Consider the following 17,402-nt stretch of genomic DNA (forward strand, 5'->3'; position numbering starts at 1 on the left):
ACGAAAACGGGAGGTAAATTCGCCACACTAATGGCGAAATTCCCTCCAGAAGTACACTTTATTATACAATAATATATCACAGCATTTTTATGTAATTTAAAATTATTCTTTGTAGTTTCACTCGCACATATTTATAAACTTCAGCAGTCAAAATAATAATTTATTTATACTTACAGTAGCGAAAACGGATCTCAAATGGTGGAGATGGAAAAATGTCCCCTGTCTCAGTGTCAGTCTTGTCACGAAATGTGTTCGACTACTGATTGTGAGGACAATAAGTAATTTTCTGTGCTACCACCAGATGGCAACATAGAATGGGCATACTTTGAATCAGTTTTTCTCATGATAGCCAACAGATGGAAGTGAGTGCTATCAGATCTGTTGCAATACGAGGGCTATCCACAAAGTACATTACATTTTCGTTTGCGTCCGTTAGGGGCGGGGCTAGCGCGGCCATCTTGGTGTCATGGCATTCCGCCGCTCAGTCGGCATTCTGCCGTGCTAGTGAGAGGTTCGTGCTGTACTCCATTGAGTTACTGTGACAGTTTGAAATGTCAGCGTTAATTGAAAATGCCGCGAAGTGTGAAGTGCGTGCTGTGATAAGGTTTCTGACTGCAAAAAACTGTACACCGATAGAAATCTATCGGCAGCTTTGTGAAGTGTATGAGGACAACATAATCACTGAAGGTGAAGTGCGTCAATGGGTCATAAAATTTAAAAATGGCCGAACTAACGTTCACGACGAAGAGCGAAGTGGAAGACCCAGCACAGTGACTGCCGAACTTGTCGAAAAAGTCGATGCCGCGATCCGTGAAAACAGTAATTTCACAATAACGGAACTCTCTATGAGTTTTCCACAAATTTCACGAACTTTGTTGCCATAAATCATTACCAAAAAGCTTGGTTACCACAAGTTTTGTGCAAGATGGATACCAAAAATCTTGACAGAGATTCACAAAAATCAGCGAATGGCTGCAGCGTTAACGTTTTTGGACGCTTACGAGAAAGTAGGAGACTCATTGCTCGATCGCATCGTTACTGATGACGAAACATGGGTTAAGCATGTGAACTGCGAGACAAAATTGCAGTCCATGCAGTGGGGGCACACAAATCCCCCCCCCCCCCCCCCAAAACCCAAGAAATGCATGCAGACAATGTCGGCAAGGAAGATGATGGCGACTGTCTTTTGGGACAGAAAAGGTGTGATTTTTGTGGATTTCCTGGAAAGAGGCACTACAATAATCTCTCAAAGGCATTGCCAAACTCTGCACAACCTCAGAAGAGCAATACAAAACAAGCGCAGGGGAAAGTTGGGCTCAAAGATCTTGCTGATTCACGACAACGCCCGGACCCACACGGCAAATGCCACTCGTGAAGTTCTCGAATCTTTTAAGTGGGAGTTGTTTCCTCATCCGCCGTACAGTCCAGACCTGGCACCGAGCAACTTCCACTTATTCCCAGCAGTGAAGAAGTGGTTGGCTACGCAGCGTTTTGATGACGAAGCACAGCTTCAAGAAGAGGTAACCACGTGGTTGAAGGCGCAGGCGGCCGAATTTTACGACGAAGGAATTTCCAAGCTCGTCCATCGCTACGATAAGTGCATTAATTTAAATGGCAACAACGTAGAAAAGTAGTATTTAAGTGTGGCTTTCACCTGTATATAATAAAAAATTCAATACTTTATTTATTTTTAATTCCAAAACGTAATGTACTTTGTGGATAGCCCTCATAGAAAGGCAAATACGGTGAACTGCCTCCCTGGCAAACATCCCTCCCTCTACCTTATATAACATGCAGATTGGCAAAACCATGAAACGTATTGCTGAAGAAGAGGAATTTGTTGACATAATGTAAATTAATGTGTTAGTAAGTCCTTTCCAAGGTACACTGACAGAAAAAAATCGCAGCGCCAAGAAGGAGGTGCGACATATACGAAAGTTGGTTGGCGTCTGAAAAATCATGTCTGTTCACATTTCGCGCCACTATGAGCATGCTAATCAGATTTCCTTTCAATACACGCTGTGATGATAGAGAACGTTAGTTAAGTCTGAGACTGGACGTGGCGAGTTTATGTTATTCAAGAATGCATTTAAGACTGTGTTTGAACAAGGTCGTGTAACAGGGCTACGAGAAGACTGATGTTCGTTCTGCAACATGGCAGAAAGACTTGGCAGGAAATTAGCCACTGTAAATGACTGCTGGCAGCGGTGGTCAGGAGAATGTACGCTCATAAGGAGACTGGACTCCGGACAGTCACCTGATACAAATCAGTTGCTACACAGACAGCTCTGACAAAGACGACCTGTTTTCTTTACGCAAATTAATTAATTAATTAATTAATTTTTACAGTTACTACTTCATATCTAAGAATTCATCTACTGAGTAGAAGGAGTTGTTATTAAGAAATTCTTTTAATTTGGTTTTAAATGTTGGTTGGTTATCTGTCAGACTTTTAATACTATTTGGCAAATGACCAAAGATTTTTGTGGCAGCATAATTCACCCCTTTCTGTGCCAAAGCGAGGTTTAATCCAGAATAGTGAATATCATCCTTTCTTCTAGTGTTGTAGCTATGCATTTCGCTGTTATTTTTGAATTGTGATGGGTTATTAATGACAAATTTCATAAGTGAATAAATGTATTGCGAAGGTACTGTGAATATCCCGAGTTCCTTAAATAAATGCCTGGCTCCAACTATTATTCTGATTACACGCTTATGTGCAATGAATACTTTCTCTCTTAATGACGAACTGCCCCAAAATATGATGCTGTATGAAAGCAGCGAATGAAAATAGGCATAGTAGAGTAATTTACTGATATGTTTATCACCAAAGTTTGCAGTAACCCTAATAGCATAAGTAGCTGAACCTAACCGTTTCAGCAGATCGTCGATGTGTTTCTTCCAATTCAGTTTCTCATCAATGCACACATCCAGAAATTTTGAGTATTCTGCCTTAGCAACATACTTCCGTTTATAGTCTATATTTATCAATGGTGTGATGCCACTTACTGTACAGAATTGTATAAACTGTGTTTTCTCAAAATCTAGTGAGAGTCCGTTTGCTGAGAAAGACATTATTTGCAATTTCCTCAGCTGATTCTTGCTTCTTGGGTGTGATTACTATGCCTGTATCATCACATAAAGAACTAACTTTGCATCTTCATGACTACAGAGTGGCAAGTCGCTAATATACATTAAGAACAATACGGAACCCAAGACTGAACCCTGTGGGAGGCCAGTTGAGAGCCTGCAACCAACTTGTGTGTGTGCTAGACACACTGGATCTACTACTGAATTTATCACCGGGGGTGTGGTTCTACATGACAGGAACACTTTCGTGTTTATCCCACGCACCCTGATTGCAAAATATTGCGTCAGTCTGGTGATTCGGCCTGGTGGCAGCCATTCATGAACTGCATTTCTGGGGATGGTTTCCAACAAGATAACTCTCGTGCACATACCGCAGTTGTAACTCAACATACTCTGCTGAGTGTCGACATGTTACCTTGGCCTGTGCGATCACCAGATCTGTCTCCAGTCGAACTTATACGAGACATCATCGGACGATAAATCCCTCATCATCCACAAATGGCATTAACCGTCCCTGTATAGACCAACCAGTGGCAACAGGCATGGGACTCCATCCTACAAACTGACATATGACACCTGTTCAATACCCTGTGTGGACGTTTCCACGGTTGTGTTCAACTTTCTGGTGGTTACATATGCTATTGATGTTTTGACACTTCATACTTGCAACAGCTTTTCTCGTGCTTACATTAACCTGTGATCTTGGAATGTTAATTGTTGTGTACATAGTTCCACTCGTAAGAAGAATGGTAAGAAAGTTAGATATAGTGGGAATTAGTGAAGTTCGGTTGCAGGAGGAACACGACTTGTGCTCAGGTGACTACAGGGTTATAAACACAAAATCAAATAGGGGTAATGCAGGAATAGGTTTAATAATGAATAGGAATAGGAATGCGGGTAAGCTACTACAAACAGCATAGTGAACTCATTATTGTGGCCAAGACAGATACGAAGCCCACACCTACAACAGTAGTACAAGTTTATATGAAAACTAGCTCTGCAGATGACGAAGAAATTGAAGAAATGTATGACGAAATAAAAGAAATTATTCAGATAGTGACGCGTGACGAAAATTTAATAGGCATGGGTGACTGGAATTCGGTAGTAGGAAAAGGGAGAGAAGGAAACGTAGTAGGTGAATATGGATTGGGGGAGAGAAATGAAAGAGGAAGCCGCCTGGTAGAATTTTGCACAGAGCACAACTTAATCATAGCTAACACTTGGTTTAAGAATCATGCAAAAAGGTTGTATACGTGGAAGAACCCTGGAGATACTAAAAGGTATCAGATAGATTATATAAAGGTAAGAGGGAGATTTAGGAATCAGGTTTTAAATTGTAGGTCATTTCCAAGGGCAGATGTGGACTCTGACCACAATCTATTGGTTATGAACTGTAGATTAAAACTGAATAAAATGCAAAAGGTGGCAATTTAAGGAGATGTTACCTGGATAAACTGATTAAACCAGAGGTTGTACAGAGTTTCAGGGAGAGCATAAGGCAACATCTGACAAGAATGGGGGAAAGCAATACAGTAGAAGAAGAATAGGTGGCTCTGAGGAATGAAGTAGTGAAGGCAGCAAATGATAAAGTAGGTAAAATGAAGAGGGCTACTAGAAATCCTTGGGTAACAGAAGAAATATTTAATTTAATTGATGAAAGGAGAAAATATAAAAATGCAGTAAATAAAGGGAAATGGATAGGTTAAAGTTGGATATAGTAGGAATTAGTGATGTTCGGTGGCAGGAGGAACAAGACTTTGGGTCAGGTGAATACAGGGTTATAAATAGGGGTAATGCAGGAGCAGGTTTAGTAAAACATTAGGAAAGCGGGTAAACTACTACAAACAGCACAGCGAACACATTGTTGTGGCCAAGATAGACACGAAGCCCACGCCTACGACAGTAGTACAAGTCTATATGCCAACTAGCTCTACAGATGACAAAGAAATTGAAGAAATGTATGATGAAATAAAATAAATTATTCAGGTAGTGAAGGGAGACGAAAATTTAATAGTCATGGGTGACTGGAATTCGAGTGTAGGAAAAGGGAGAGAAGGAAACGTAGTAGGTGAATATGGATTTTGGCTAAGAAATGAAATAGGAAGCCGCCTGGTAGAATTTTGCACAGAGCATAACTTAATCATAGCAAACACTTGGTTTAAGAACCATAAAAGAAGGTTGTATACATGGAAGAACCCTGGAGATACTAAAAGGTATCAGATAGATTATATAATGGTAAGACAGAGATTTAGGAACCAGGTTTTAAATTGTAAGACATTTCCAGGAGCAGATGTGGACTCCGACCACAATCTGTTGGTTATTACCTACAGATTAAAACTGAAGAAACTGCAAAAAGGTGGAAATTGACAGTAATGGGGGAAAGCAGGGATGCCTAGAGGACAAATGTAGGGATGTAGAGGCTTATCTCACTAGGGGCAAGATAGGTGCTGCTTACAGGAAAATTAAATAGACCTTTGGAGAAAAGACAACCACTTGTATGAACATCAAGAGTTCAGATGGAAACCCAGTTCTAACCAAAGAAGGGAAAGCAGAAAAGTGGAAAGAGTGTATAGAGGGCCTATACAAGGGCGATGTACTTGAGGACAATATTATGGAAATGTAATAGGATGTAGATGAAGATGAAATGGGAGATACGATACTGCGTGAAGAGTTTGCAGAGCACTGAAAGACCTGAGTCGAAACAGGGCCCCCGGAGTAGACAACATTCCATTGGAACTACTAACGGCCTTGGGAGAGCCAGTCCTGACAAAACTCTACCATCTGGTGAGCAAGATATATGAAACAGGCGAAATACCCTCAGACTTCAAGAAGAACATAACAATTCCAATCCCAAAGAAAACAGGCTTGACAGATGTGAAAATTACCGAACAATCAGTCTAATAAGCCACAGCTGCAAAATACTAACGCGAATTCTTTATAGAACAATGGAAAAACTAGTAGAAGCCGACCTCGGGGAAGATCAGTTTGGATTCCGTAGAAATACTGGAACACATGAGAGAATACTGACCTTATGACTTATCTTAGAAGAAAGGGTAAGGAAAGGCAAACCTACGTTTCTAGCATTTGTAGACTTAGAGAAAGCTTTTGACAATGTTGACTGGAATACTCTCTTTCAAATTCTAAAGGTGGCAGGGGTAAAATACAGGGAGCGAAAGGCTATTTACAATTTGTACAGAAACCAGATGGCAGTTATAAGAGTCGAGGGACATGAAAGGGAAGCAGTGGTTGGGAATGGAGTAAGACAGGGTTGTAGCCTCTCCCCGATGTTATTCAATCTGTATATTGTGCCAGCAGTGAAGGTAACAAAAGAAACATTCGGAGTAGGTATTAAAATCCAGGTAGAAGAAATAAAAACTTTCGGGTTCGCCGATGACATTGTAATTCTGTCAGAGACAGCATAGGACTTGGAAGAGCAGTTGAACGGAATGGACAGTTTCTTGAAAGGAGGGTATAAGACGAACATCAACAAAAGCAAAACGAGGATAATGGAATGTAGTCGAATTATGTTGGGTGATGCTGAGGGAATTAGATCAGGAAATGAGACACTTAAAGTAGTAAAGGAGTTTTGCTATTTGGCGAGCAAAATAACTGATGACGGTCGAATTAGAGAGGATATAAAATGTAGACTGGCAATGGCAATGAAAGCGTTTCTGAAGAAGAGAAATTCGGTAACATAGATTTAAGTGCCAGGAAGTCGTCTGTGAAAGTGTTGCTACAGAAGAATGCTGAAGATTATATGGGTAGATCACATAACTAACGAGGAGGTATTGAATAGAATTGGGGAGAAGAGAAGTTTGTGGCACAACTTGACGAGAAGAAGGGATCCGTTGGTAGGACATGTTCTGAGACATCAAAGGATCACTAATTTAGTATTTGAGGGCGGTGTGGAGGGTAAAAATCGTAGAGGGAGACCAAGAGATGAATACACTAAGCAGATTCAGAAGGATGTAGGTTAAGTAGGTACTGGGAGATGAAGAGGCTTGCACAGGATAGAGTGGCATGGAGAGCTGCATCAAACCAGGACTGAAGACCACAACAACAACACATAGTTCCACATAGTCAGCGAGTACAAAATTTCCCTACTAGAGCGCGCCCCGCTAAGAACAACAGCGCAAGTGCAGCACTCAGCCGTCTCTGCACTACGAGATGGTGCTGCCTTAGAGACGGACCAAATCCTTCATCCGCGTATGAATATATAACATAGCCATTGAGATTGCTGCAGATCACACTCGCGCAGTGATACCTGAACGCACGAGGTATTATAACAAGTGTACAGACCTCCAATTGGTCAGTCTGCATTTGTCTGCATCAGTCTGTACCCGTCTGCATTAGTCTGTACCAGTCTATAGTCAAGTTTCAGTCTGCACCTAAGAAGATTATCATATTCCTGTACATAGCCATGAAGGTAAATGTAAAGATACTTTGTCAAGTATCAGAGATATATGAAAATAAGATTAACGTACCAAAACCAAAGGAACTTCAGATTGTCAATTGTAAATAGCATCCAGAATCAAGTTACACAATGTCTATGCTTTTTATTATTTTAATAAATGAGTGTGAAAATTAATCAAGTGCTGTTTAAAGTTGGTCACCGTCAATTTGCTTCTCTAAGCATGCAGAAGATGCAGAAGATAAACACGCCACGATAAGACCACAAGACATATTGCTGACACTCGCCTACTTCATTAGAGCGACAAGTCAAATAATCTGTTGGTGTGTGTACCAAAGGTCTTACAGTACGCACACCCCATTACACATTGAAATATGTTATCTAGGTAAATGTATTTTGAAATACCATTACTCTACATCAATTACGTTTTATTGTTATATATTTCCGTCATTGTATTTCTATGAAGTATAGCCTTTAACGAATGTGAAACGAGGGTGATACACAGTTAGAACAAGAGGAGAATAGAAGCTTTTGAAGTTTGGTGCTACAGAAGAATACTGGAGTTGATGGGTAGATCACGTAACTAACGAGGAGATACTGAACGGAACTAAGTAGCAAAGAAATTTGTGGTACAACGTGACTAGAAGAAGGGATCGGTTGGTAACAGACATTCTGAAACACCAGCCGATCACAAGTTTCATACTGGAGTGAAGTATCGTAGAGGGAGACCAAGAGATGAATACAGTAAGCAGATTCAGAAGGATTTGGGTTGCAGTAATTGCTCAGGGATGAAGAGGTTTGCCCAGGGTGTGGCAGCATGGAGGGCTGCGTCAATATCAGCAACACGAATAAGGAGCAACATTCATGTACACAATAGCGATTGGAAATTATTAAAATTTTCAAAATAAAAGCATATGCCTGTTTACATCTACATCTACATGATTACTCTGCAATTCACATTTTAGTGCTTGGCAGAGGTTCATCGAACCACAATCATACTATCTCCCTACCTTTCCACTCCCGAACAGCGCGCGGGAAAAACGAACACCTAAACCTTTCCGTTCGAGCTCTGATTTCTCTTATTTTATTTTGATGATCTTTCATACCTATGTAGGTTGAGTTCAACAAAATATTTTCGCATTCGGAAGAGAAAGTTATGGCTCTGAGCACTATGGGACTTAACATCGATGGTCATCAGTGCCCTAGAACTTCAAAATACTTAAACCTCACTAACCTAAGGAAATCACACAACACCCAGCCATCACGAGACAGAGAAAATCCCTGACCCCACCGGGAATCGAACCCAGGAACCCGGGCGTGGGAAGCGAGAACGCTACCGCACGGCCAAGAGATGCGGGCAAGAGAGAGAAAGTTGGTGACTGAAATTTCGTAAGTAGATCTCGCCGCGAGGAAAAACGTCTTTGCTTTAATGACTTCCATCCCAACTTGCGTATCATATCTGCCACACTCTCTCCCCTATTACGTGATAATACAAAATGAGCTGCCCTTGTTTGCACCCTTTCGATGTCCTCCGTCAATCCCACCTGGTAAGGATCCCACACCGCGCAGCAATATTCTAACAGAGGACGAACGAGTGTAGTGTAAGCTGTCTCTTTAGTGGACTTGTTGCATCTTCTGTGTCCTGCCAATGAAACGAATCCTTTGGCTCGCCTTCCCCACAATATTATTTATGCTCTCTTTCCAACTGAAGTTGTTCGTAATTTTAACACCCAGGTACTTAGTTGAATTGACAGCCTTGAGAATTGTACTATTTATCGAGTAATCGAATTCCAACGGGTTTCTTTTGGAACTCATGTGGATCACCTCACACTTTTCGTTATTTAGCGTCAACTGCCACCTGCCACACCATACAGCAATCTTTTCTAAATCGCTTTGCAACTGATACTTGTCTTCGGATGACCATACTAGACGGTAAATTACAGCATCATCTGCTAACAACCTAAGAGAACTGCTCAGATTGTCACCTAGGTCATTTATATAGATCAGGAACAGCAGAGGTCGCAGGACGCTTCCCTGAGGAACACCTGATATCAGTTTTACCCGATTATTGGCCGCCTATTACTACGAACTGCGACCTTCCTAACGAATCCAGTCGCACAACTAAGACGATACCCCATAGGCCCGCAACTTGATTAGAAGTCGCTTCTGAAGGACAGTGTCAAAAGCTTTCCGGAAATCTAGAAATACGGAATCAACTTGAGATCCCCTGTCGATAGCGGCCATTACTTCGCGCGAATAAAGAGCTAGCTGTGTTGCACAAGAACGATGTTTTCTGCAACCATGCTGATTACTTATCCTTACGTTCCTTTCGAGGTGATTCATAATGTTTGAATACAGTATAAGCTCCAAAACCCTACTGCAAACCGACGTCAATGATATAGGTCTGTAGTTTAGTGATTAGTCTCTTCCTTACTAGTTTTCCCTCCTGAACCTTTGTTTTTATGCGCAACGAGATATAAAACCTGTATTACCTTTATATTATATTAACATCTAAGGTTGCAAAAGGTGAAAATTAAACCAGAAATCTCTTTGAAGGTTATCTGCATTTAAACTAATATTGCTGAAGTGTAATGTAATATACGTGAAATGCACCGTAAATGACGGTTTAAACTCTTGCACCACAATTTCGTACTGGAAACTGCTCCGTGAACGGTAAGTGCCGAACCGCTCTCGCCTCTGAACACAACTCAGACTGTGACGTCACTAGAATCAGTTGCAAGGCCCTTAAGGAAGGGAGGCCTCGGCACGTACATTATAGCACGTGACACTCCAGGTCTTACTTGTGCCAGCAGCCGCCTATGGCGGGGAGCAAGGAACTATTTCAGATCAGTTTAATAATTCGAGATCAAATTTATGCAAGTACTCGATACCATGCGACGAAATCGAGACCTTTAGTGAGTAATTTTTCAATTATATATTGATTTCCCATGAGACCAGAAGGAAGCTGAACGTTCCAGATGTTTGCTAGTGTGATGTCTCATGTTCGTTGCAGGGCCCGCATATCTCTTTGGCCCCAAAGCAGCCGAGAAACTGCTTTTACGTATTCATCAGCACAGTCAGTGACAACACAGCTGAGTCTGTAGTTACGGTGGTGTCGCCGTAGTAATGTTAGACTCTCGTAGCTCTACTTACAATCCCCGGGAAGAAAGCAGTCAAATCCATATTTGTGCTCAAACCACGTGCCCCATGTGTGCTATCCGTGTTAGTTAGTCTCTCTGACTGACCTAATTTCAGAAAGAGCGTAGGGGGGAGTTGCGAAAGCCGTTGAAGACAGCGCCTCTCTGTCGGGTAGGTGATGGCTACAATATAAAAAAAAGAGGAGATAAAATGTGAATATAACACAAGAACGTCTTTGAACAGCCACTTTTAACGTACAATAACGTACTAACCACACAATTAAATACTATATTACTTATAAATTAAGAAATTTTTGGTCTGAACTATTAACCAGTACAATTTCTAGATGCACCTATACGGTTCAGAATATATATATATATATATATATATATATATATATATATATATATATATATGTGTGTGTGTGTGTGTGTGTGTGTGTGTGTGTGTGTGTGTGTGTGTGTGTGTGTCTGTATGAAAGAAGGAGAGAGGAAATTTGAATTTTCAAAATTTTGATTCTGAACCTATACTTACTTCATGTACAACACCTCCTGTTACAGGAAGTTTCTCCAGGATTAGTTCAAACTGAAGGAGTATCAAACGCAATGGCTACTATTCCAAAGGACTTATCCGACAAATTCAAGGATATGCCAGCCCTGGAATCGGAAGACATAGCGGAAGCCGTTGTTTACATGTTGTCCCAGCATCCTCGCGTCCAGGTGTGTTACATGCACTATAGAATTGGCAGACTGCTTATTTGTATTCATACTGTTTGTGGGTTGATATCTTTGCATAATGTTAAGGTTTTCTTATATAAAATACTTTAACAGTCCAGATGGCAATATTTTAACAATTATTGATGACTAGTTTCGGCCGAACAATCAGCTATCTTCAGATCAATTAATAAATGAGTGCAGTGTCGAATTGCAAAACTGGATGAAGAACACATTGTCATCAATGTAACTTTACTCTAAAATTTCATTCATCTTTTCCTAGTAATCTTGGATACTAAGAGTTTTGTACGGTAAATATATAGTATTAAGGAATCTAAAAGGACAAATACTGGTATTTCTATGATTTTACATAAAGATTACAGTGTATTTATGATGCGTGTATGGGAAGCGTTGTAGGTGAATTTGGGTATAATCGGGTAGCTAAGCAGAAAACTAGATAACAATGACAGCTTTCGTTGTTGGGACTTCAAATTTATTTCAGTGAAAGATAAACAAGGCATGAACGACATATATGAACTATGAGGATATATTTTTATGGTCTAATTATATTTAATATAACTCAGCGCTGTGCACTATACACTTATACAACATACCTCGGGGCAAAAGGAGGTACTCTGTGGAGCACAAACGGGAATTTTTTTATATTTTCTGTCTGGGGTATGGGATACACCGATATTACGCAAGTCATCTTCGATCCATCCTGTAGAAGCCTCATGGTCCCGCGTCTCACACTTTATAAATACTTTACCCAATCATCTGATTTTCTTGTTAACTATTAGGTCTCTTTGAAAAGAAGATGTTTCATTCTCATCTTTAGAAGGTCTGCTTGCCTCATACGTCTCCAGACTCTTCTGCCTCTTCTTTTTACGGTGTAGACCCGGAGCGTCCCATAAACTATGGACCTTGCCGTTGGTGGGGAGGCTTGCGTGCCTCAGCGATACAGATAGCCGTACCGTAGGTGCAACCACAACGGAGGGGTATCTGTTGAGAGGCCAGACAAACGTGTGGTTCCTGAAGAGAGGCAGCAGGCGTTTCAGTTATTTCAGGGCTAACAGTCTGGATGATTGACTGATCTGGCCTTGTAACAATAACCAAAACGGCCTTGCTGTGCTGGTACTGCGAACGGCTGAAAGCAAGGGGAAACTACAGCCATAATGTTTCCAGAAGACATGCAGCTTTACTGTATAGTTAAATGAGATGGCATATTCTTGGGTAAAATATTCCGGAGGTAAAATAGTCCCGCATTCGGATCTCCGGGCGGGGACTACTCAGGAGGACGTCGTAATCAGCAGAAACAAAAGCTGGCGTTGTACGGATAGGAACGTGGAATGTCAGATCCCTTAATCGGCAGGTACGTTAGAAAATTGAAAAATAGAAATGGATAGGTTAAAGCTAGATATAGGGGGAAAGTGATGTTCCATGGAAAAAGGAACAAGACTTCTGGTCAGGTGAGTAAGTGGTTATAAATACAAAATCAAATAAGGGTAATGCAGGTGTGGGTTTAATAATGAATAAAAATAGGAACACGGATAAGCTACTACGAACACCATAGTGAACGCATTAGAAAATAGACAGGAAGCCCACGACTGCCACAGTAGTTCACGATTATATGCCAACTAGCTCTGCAGATGATGAAGAGGCTGAAGAAATGTATGATGCGATAAAAGAAATGATTGAGATCGGTAAGGAAGACGAAAATGTAGTAGTTATGGGGGACTGAAATTCGATAGTGGGAAAAGAAGAGAAGGAAAAGTACCAGGTGAATATGGAATGGGAGTAAGGAATGAAAGAGGAAGCCGCCTGCTAGAGTTTTGCACAGAGCATAACTTAATCTAGAGCTAACACTTGGTTCAAGATTCATGAAAGAAAGTTGTATACATGGAAGAAGCCTGGAGATACTGGAAGGTTTCAGATAGATTATATAATGGCAAGACAGAGATTTCGGAACCAATTTTTAAATCGTAAGACATTTCCAAGGGCATATGTGGACTCTGACCACAATTTATTGGTTATAAACACTAGACTAAAACTGAAGAAACTGAAAAAGGTAGGAATTTAAGAAGATGGGACCTGGATAAACTGAAAGAACCAGAGGCTGCAGAGCGTTACGAAACGAGCATTAGGGAACGATTGACAAGAGCAGGGGAAAGAGAGAGAGTAGAAGAAGAATGGATAGCTTTGAGAGCTGAACTAGTGAAGGCAGCAGAGGATCAAGAAAGCAAAAAGACGAGAGCTAGTAGAAATCCATGGGTAAAAGATGAGATATTGAGATTAATTTATGACAGGAGGAAATATAAAAACACAGTAAATGAAGCAGGAGAAAAGGAATACAAACATCTCAAAAATGAGATCGACAGGAAGTGCAGAATAGGAGCAATGTGGTAAAACCGGGACTGCCCTGTGACTACGTTACATATAACTTACATTTGTGATGTAAGAAGTATACGCTTTTAACAGTATTCTACTTGGCTGTACACGTCTCAATAACTACAACTTAGTAATTACATCTACAGTTTACATTTTTTGCACTAATTTGTACATTATTTTTGTCGATAATAATTCGATTAATTATTCGTCACTGAAGATGTATATCTTTATTTGAGCTGAGCACTTTAAGAACTTGATACGTTCAGAAAATGAAGACATGGTTTAACAGCAATGGGGGAAGAGTGGCACCCCAGTACGCATACACACTGAAGTGCCAAAGAAATTAGTATAGGCGTGCATTTTCAAATACAGGGATATGTAAACAGGCAAGTCGGCAACACCTTTATCAGACACCAAGTGTTTGGAGCAGTTGTTAGGTCGTTTACTACTGATGCGATGGCAGGTTATCTAGATTTATGTGAGTTTGAACGTCGTGTCATAGTCGCCATGCGAGCGACGGGACACAACATCTTCGGGGTAATGATGAAGTGGGGATTTTCCCGTACGACCATTTGACGAGTATACCCCGAATATCACGAATCCGGCAAAATATAAAATATCTGACATCGCTGCGGCCGGAAAAGATCCTACGAGAATGGGACCAACGACCACTGAAGAGAATCGTTCAACGTGACAGAAGTGCAAACCTGCCTCGAATTGCAGCAGATTTCAATGCTGGGCCATCAACAAGTGTCAGCGTCCGAACCATTCAACGAAACATCACCGATGTCGGCTTTCGAAGCCGAAGGTCTACTCGTGTACCGTTGATAACTGCACGTCACAAAGCTTTTCCCCCGCCTGAGCCCATCAACACCGACATTGGACTGTTGATGACTGGAAACTTGTTGCCTGGTCGGACGAGTCTCGTTTCAAATTGTATAGAGCGGATGGACGTGTACGGGTATGAGGACAACCTCATGAACCCATGGGCCTGTATGTCAGCAGGGGACTGTTGAAGCTGGTGGAGGCTCTAGAATGGCGTGGGGTGTATGCGGTTGGAGTGATATGGGACTCCTGACACGTTTAGATACGACTCTGAAAGGTGACATGTACGTAAGCATCCTGTCTGATAATCTGCATCCATTCATGTCCATTGTGCATTCCGACGTACTTAGGCAATTCCAGCAGGAAAATGCGACACCCCACACGTCCAGAATTGCTACTGAGTGGCCCCAGGAACACTCTTCTGAATCTAAACATGTCTGCTAGCCACCATTCACCTCAGACAGGGACATTACTGAGTATCTTTGGGATGCATTGCAACGTGCTGTTCAGAACAGATGTCCGTCCCCTCGTACTCTTACGGATTTAAGGACAGCCCTGCAGGATTCGTGGTGTCAGTCCGCTCCAAAGCTACTTTAAACATCAGTTGAGTCCATGCCACGTCGTGTTGCGGCACTTCTGCGTGCTCACTGAGGGTAGGGCAGGTGTCCCTTTTTTTGGCTCTTCGGTGTACTAGAACTGCAACATTGCAAAATGACCTACCTGGTTTTAAATATACTGGCATTTTCTCGCTTAATGCACATGCATTTGGTGAAGAGGACTTTGCAACATCAGATACAGCAGAAAAAATAATGACAGTTTCCCAGAAAGCAATAGAGCCAGTTACTGTTTCTTCTCCACACTCTGGTCCAATGGCTGATGTGCAGACGGAGTCTTCATTCACTGTACCAGCGGAGAGTGTAGAGGCGGTTCTAAATTTTGAGGGACCACCACCAACCATGAGAGGAGAAGAATATGTTGTGATCACGAAGCCTCTCTGCAAATATGAACTCAGTGCAAGAAAAGCATATTCCCGGCATGTTAAAAGAAATGTTGAATTATTCAGGGTCCATTGTTGTTGTGGTCTTCAGTCAAGAGACTGGTTTGATGCAGCTCTCCGAGCTTTTCTATCCTGTGCAAGCCTCTTCATCTGCAACCTACATCCTTCTGAGTCTGCTCAATGTATTCATTCTTTGTCTCCCTCTGCAATTTCAACCCTCCACGCTTCCGGCCAATACTAAATTGGTGAACCCTTTATGCCTCAGAACGAGTCCTACCAACCGATGCCTTCTTCTAGTCAAGTTGTGCCACTAAGTCCTCTTCTCTCCAATTCTATTCAATACCTCCTCATTAGTTGCGTGATCAGCATTCTTCTGTAACACCACACTTCGGAAGCTTATATTCTCTTCTTGTCCAAACTAGTTATCGTCCATGTTTCACTTCCATATAAGGCTACACTCCATACAAATACTTTCAGAAACGACTTCCTGACACTTAAATCTATACACGATGTTAACAAATTTCTCTTCTTCAGAAACGCTTTCCTTGCCATTGCCAGTCTACATTTTATATCCTCTCTACTTCGACCATCATCAGTTATTTTACTTCCTAAATAGCAAAACTCCTTTACTACTTTAAGTGTCTCATTTCCTAATCTAATTCTCTCAGCATCACCCGACGTAATTCGACTACATTCCATTATCCTCGTTTTGCTTTTGTTGCTGTTCATCTTATACCCTCCTTTCAAGACACTGTCCATGCAGTTCAACTGCTCTTCCAAGTGCTTTTCTGTCTCTGACAGAATTACAATGTCATCGGTGAACCTCAAATTTTTTATTTCTTCTCAAGGATCCTAATACCTACTCCGAATTTTTCTTTTGTTTCCTTTACTTCTTGCTCAATATACAGATTGAACAACATAGGGGAGAGGCTACAACCCTGTCTCACTCCCTTCCCAACCACTGCTTCCCTTTCATGTACCTCGACACTTATAACTGCCATCTGGTTTCTGTTCAAATTCCAAACAGCCTTTCGCTCCCTGTATTTCACCCCTGCCACCCTTAGAATTTGAAAGAGAGTATTCCAATCAACATTGTCAAAAGCTTTCTCTAAGTCTACAAATGCAAGAAACGTAGCTTTGCCTTTTCTTAATCTAGCTTCTAAAATAAGTCTTAGGGTCAGTATTGCCTCACGTGTTCCCATATTTCTACGGAATCCAACCTGATCTTCCCCGAGGTCAGCTTCTACCATTCATCTGTAAAGAATTCGCGTTAGTCTTTTGCAGCAGTGACTTATTAAACTGATAGTTCTCTAATTTTCACATCTGTCAACGCATGCTTTCCTTGGGATTGGAATTATTATATTCTTCTTGAAGTCTCATACATTTTGCTCACCAGTTGGTAGAGTTTTGTCAGGACTGGCTCTCCCGAGGCCGTCTGTAGTTCTAATGGAGTGTTGTCCACTCCTGGGGACTTGTTTCGACTTAGGTGTTTCAGTGCTCTGTCCAACTCTTTACGCAGTATTGTATCTCCCATTTCATCTTCATCTACATTCTCTTCCATGTCCATAAAATTGCTCTCAAGTACATCGCCCTTGTATAGACCCTCTATATACTCCTTCCACCTTTCTGCTTTCCCTTCATTGCTTAGAACTGGGTTCCCATCTGAACTCTTGATATTCATACAAGTCGTTCTGTTCTCTCCAAAGGTCTCTTTAATTTTCCTGTAGGCAGTATCTATCATACCCCTACTGAGATAAGCCTCTACATCCTTACATTTGTTCTCTACCAATGCCTGCTTAGCCATATTGCACTTCATGTCGATCTCATCTTTGAGACGTTT

At 41.4% G+C, this 17,402-nt stretch overlaps 1 protein-coding gene across 2 annotated transcripts in view; it reads left to right on the forward strand.

Annotated features, from left to right (window-relative positions):
* The window catches only part of LOC126336364 (dehydrogenase/reductase SDR family member 11-like), a 477,124-nt gene that overhangs the window by 25,606 nt on the left and 434,116 nt on the right, over positions 1–17,402 (forward strand). For both annotated transcript variants that reach the window (XM_049999970.1, XM_049999969.1), the window contains exon 5: positions 11,200–11,358. In XM_049999970.1, coding sequence (XP_049855927.1) covers positions 11,200–11,358 — 159 coding nt within the window. The remainder of the gene's footprint in view (positions 1–11,199; positions 11,359–17,402) is intronic.

Source organism: Schistocerca gregaria, chromosome 2 (genome assembly GCF_023897955.1).
Source record: "Schistocerca gregaria isolate iqSchGreg1 chromosome 2, iqSchGreg1.2, whole genome shotgun sequence".
NCBI lineage: Eukaryota > Metazoa > Arthropoda > Insecta > Orthoptera > Acrididae > Schistocerca > Schistocerca gregaria.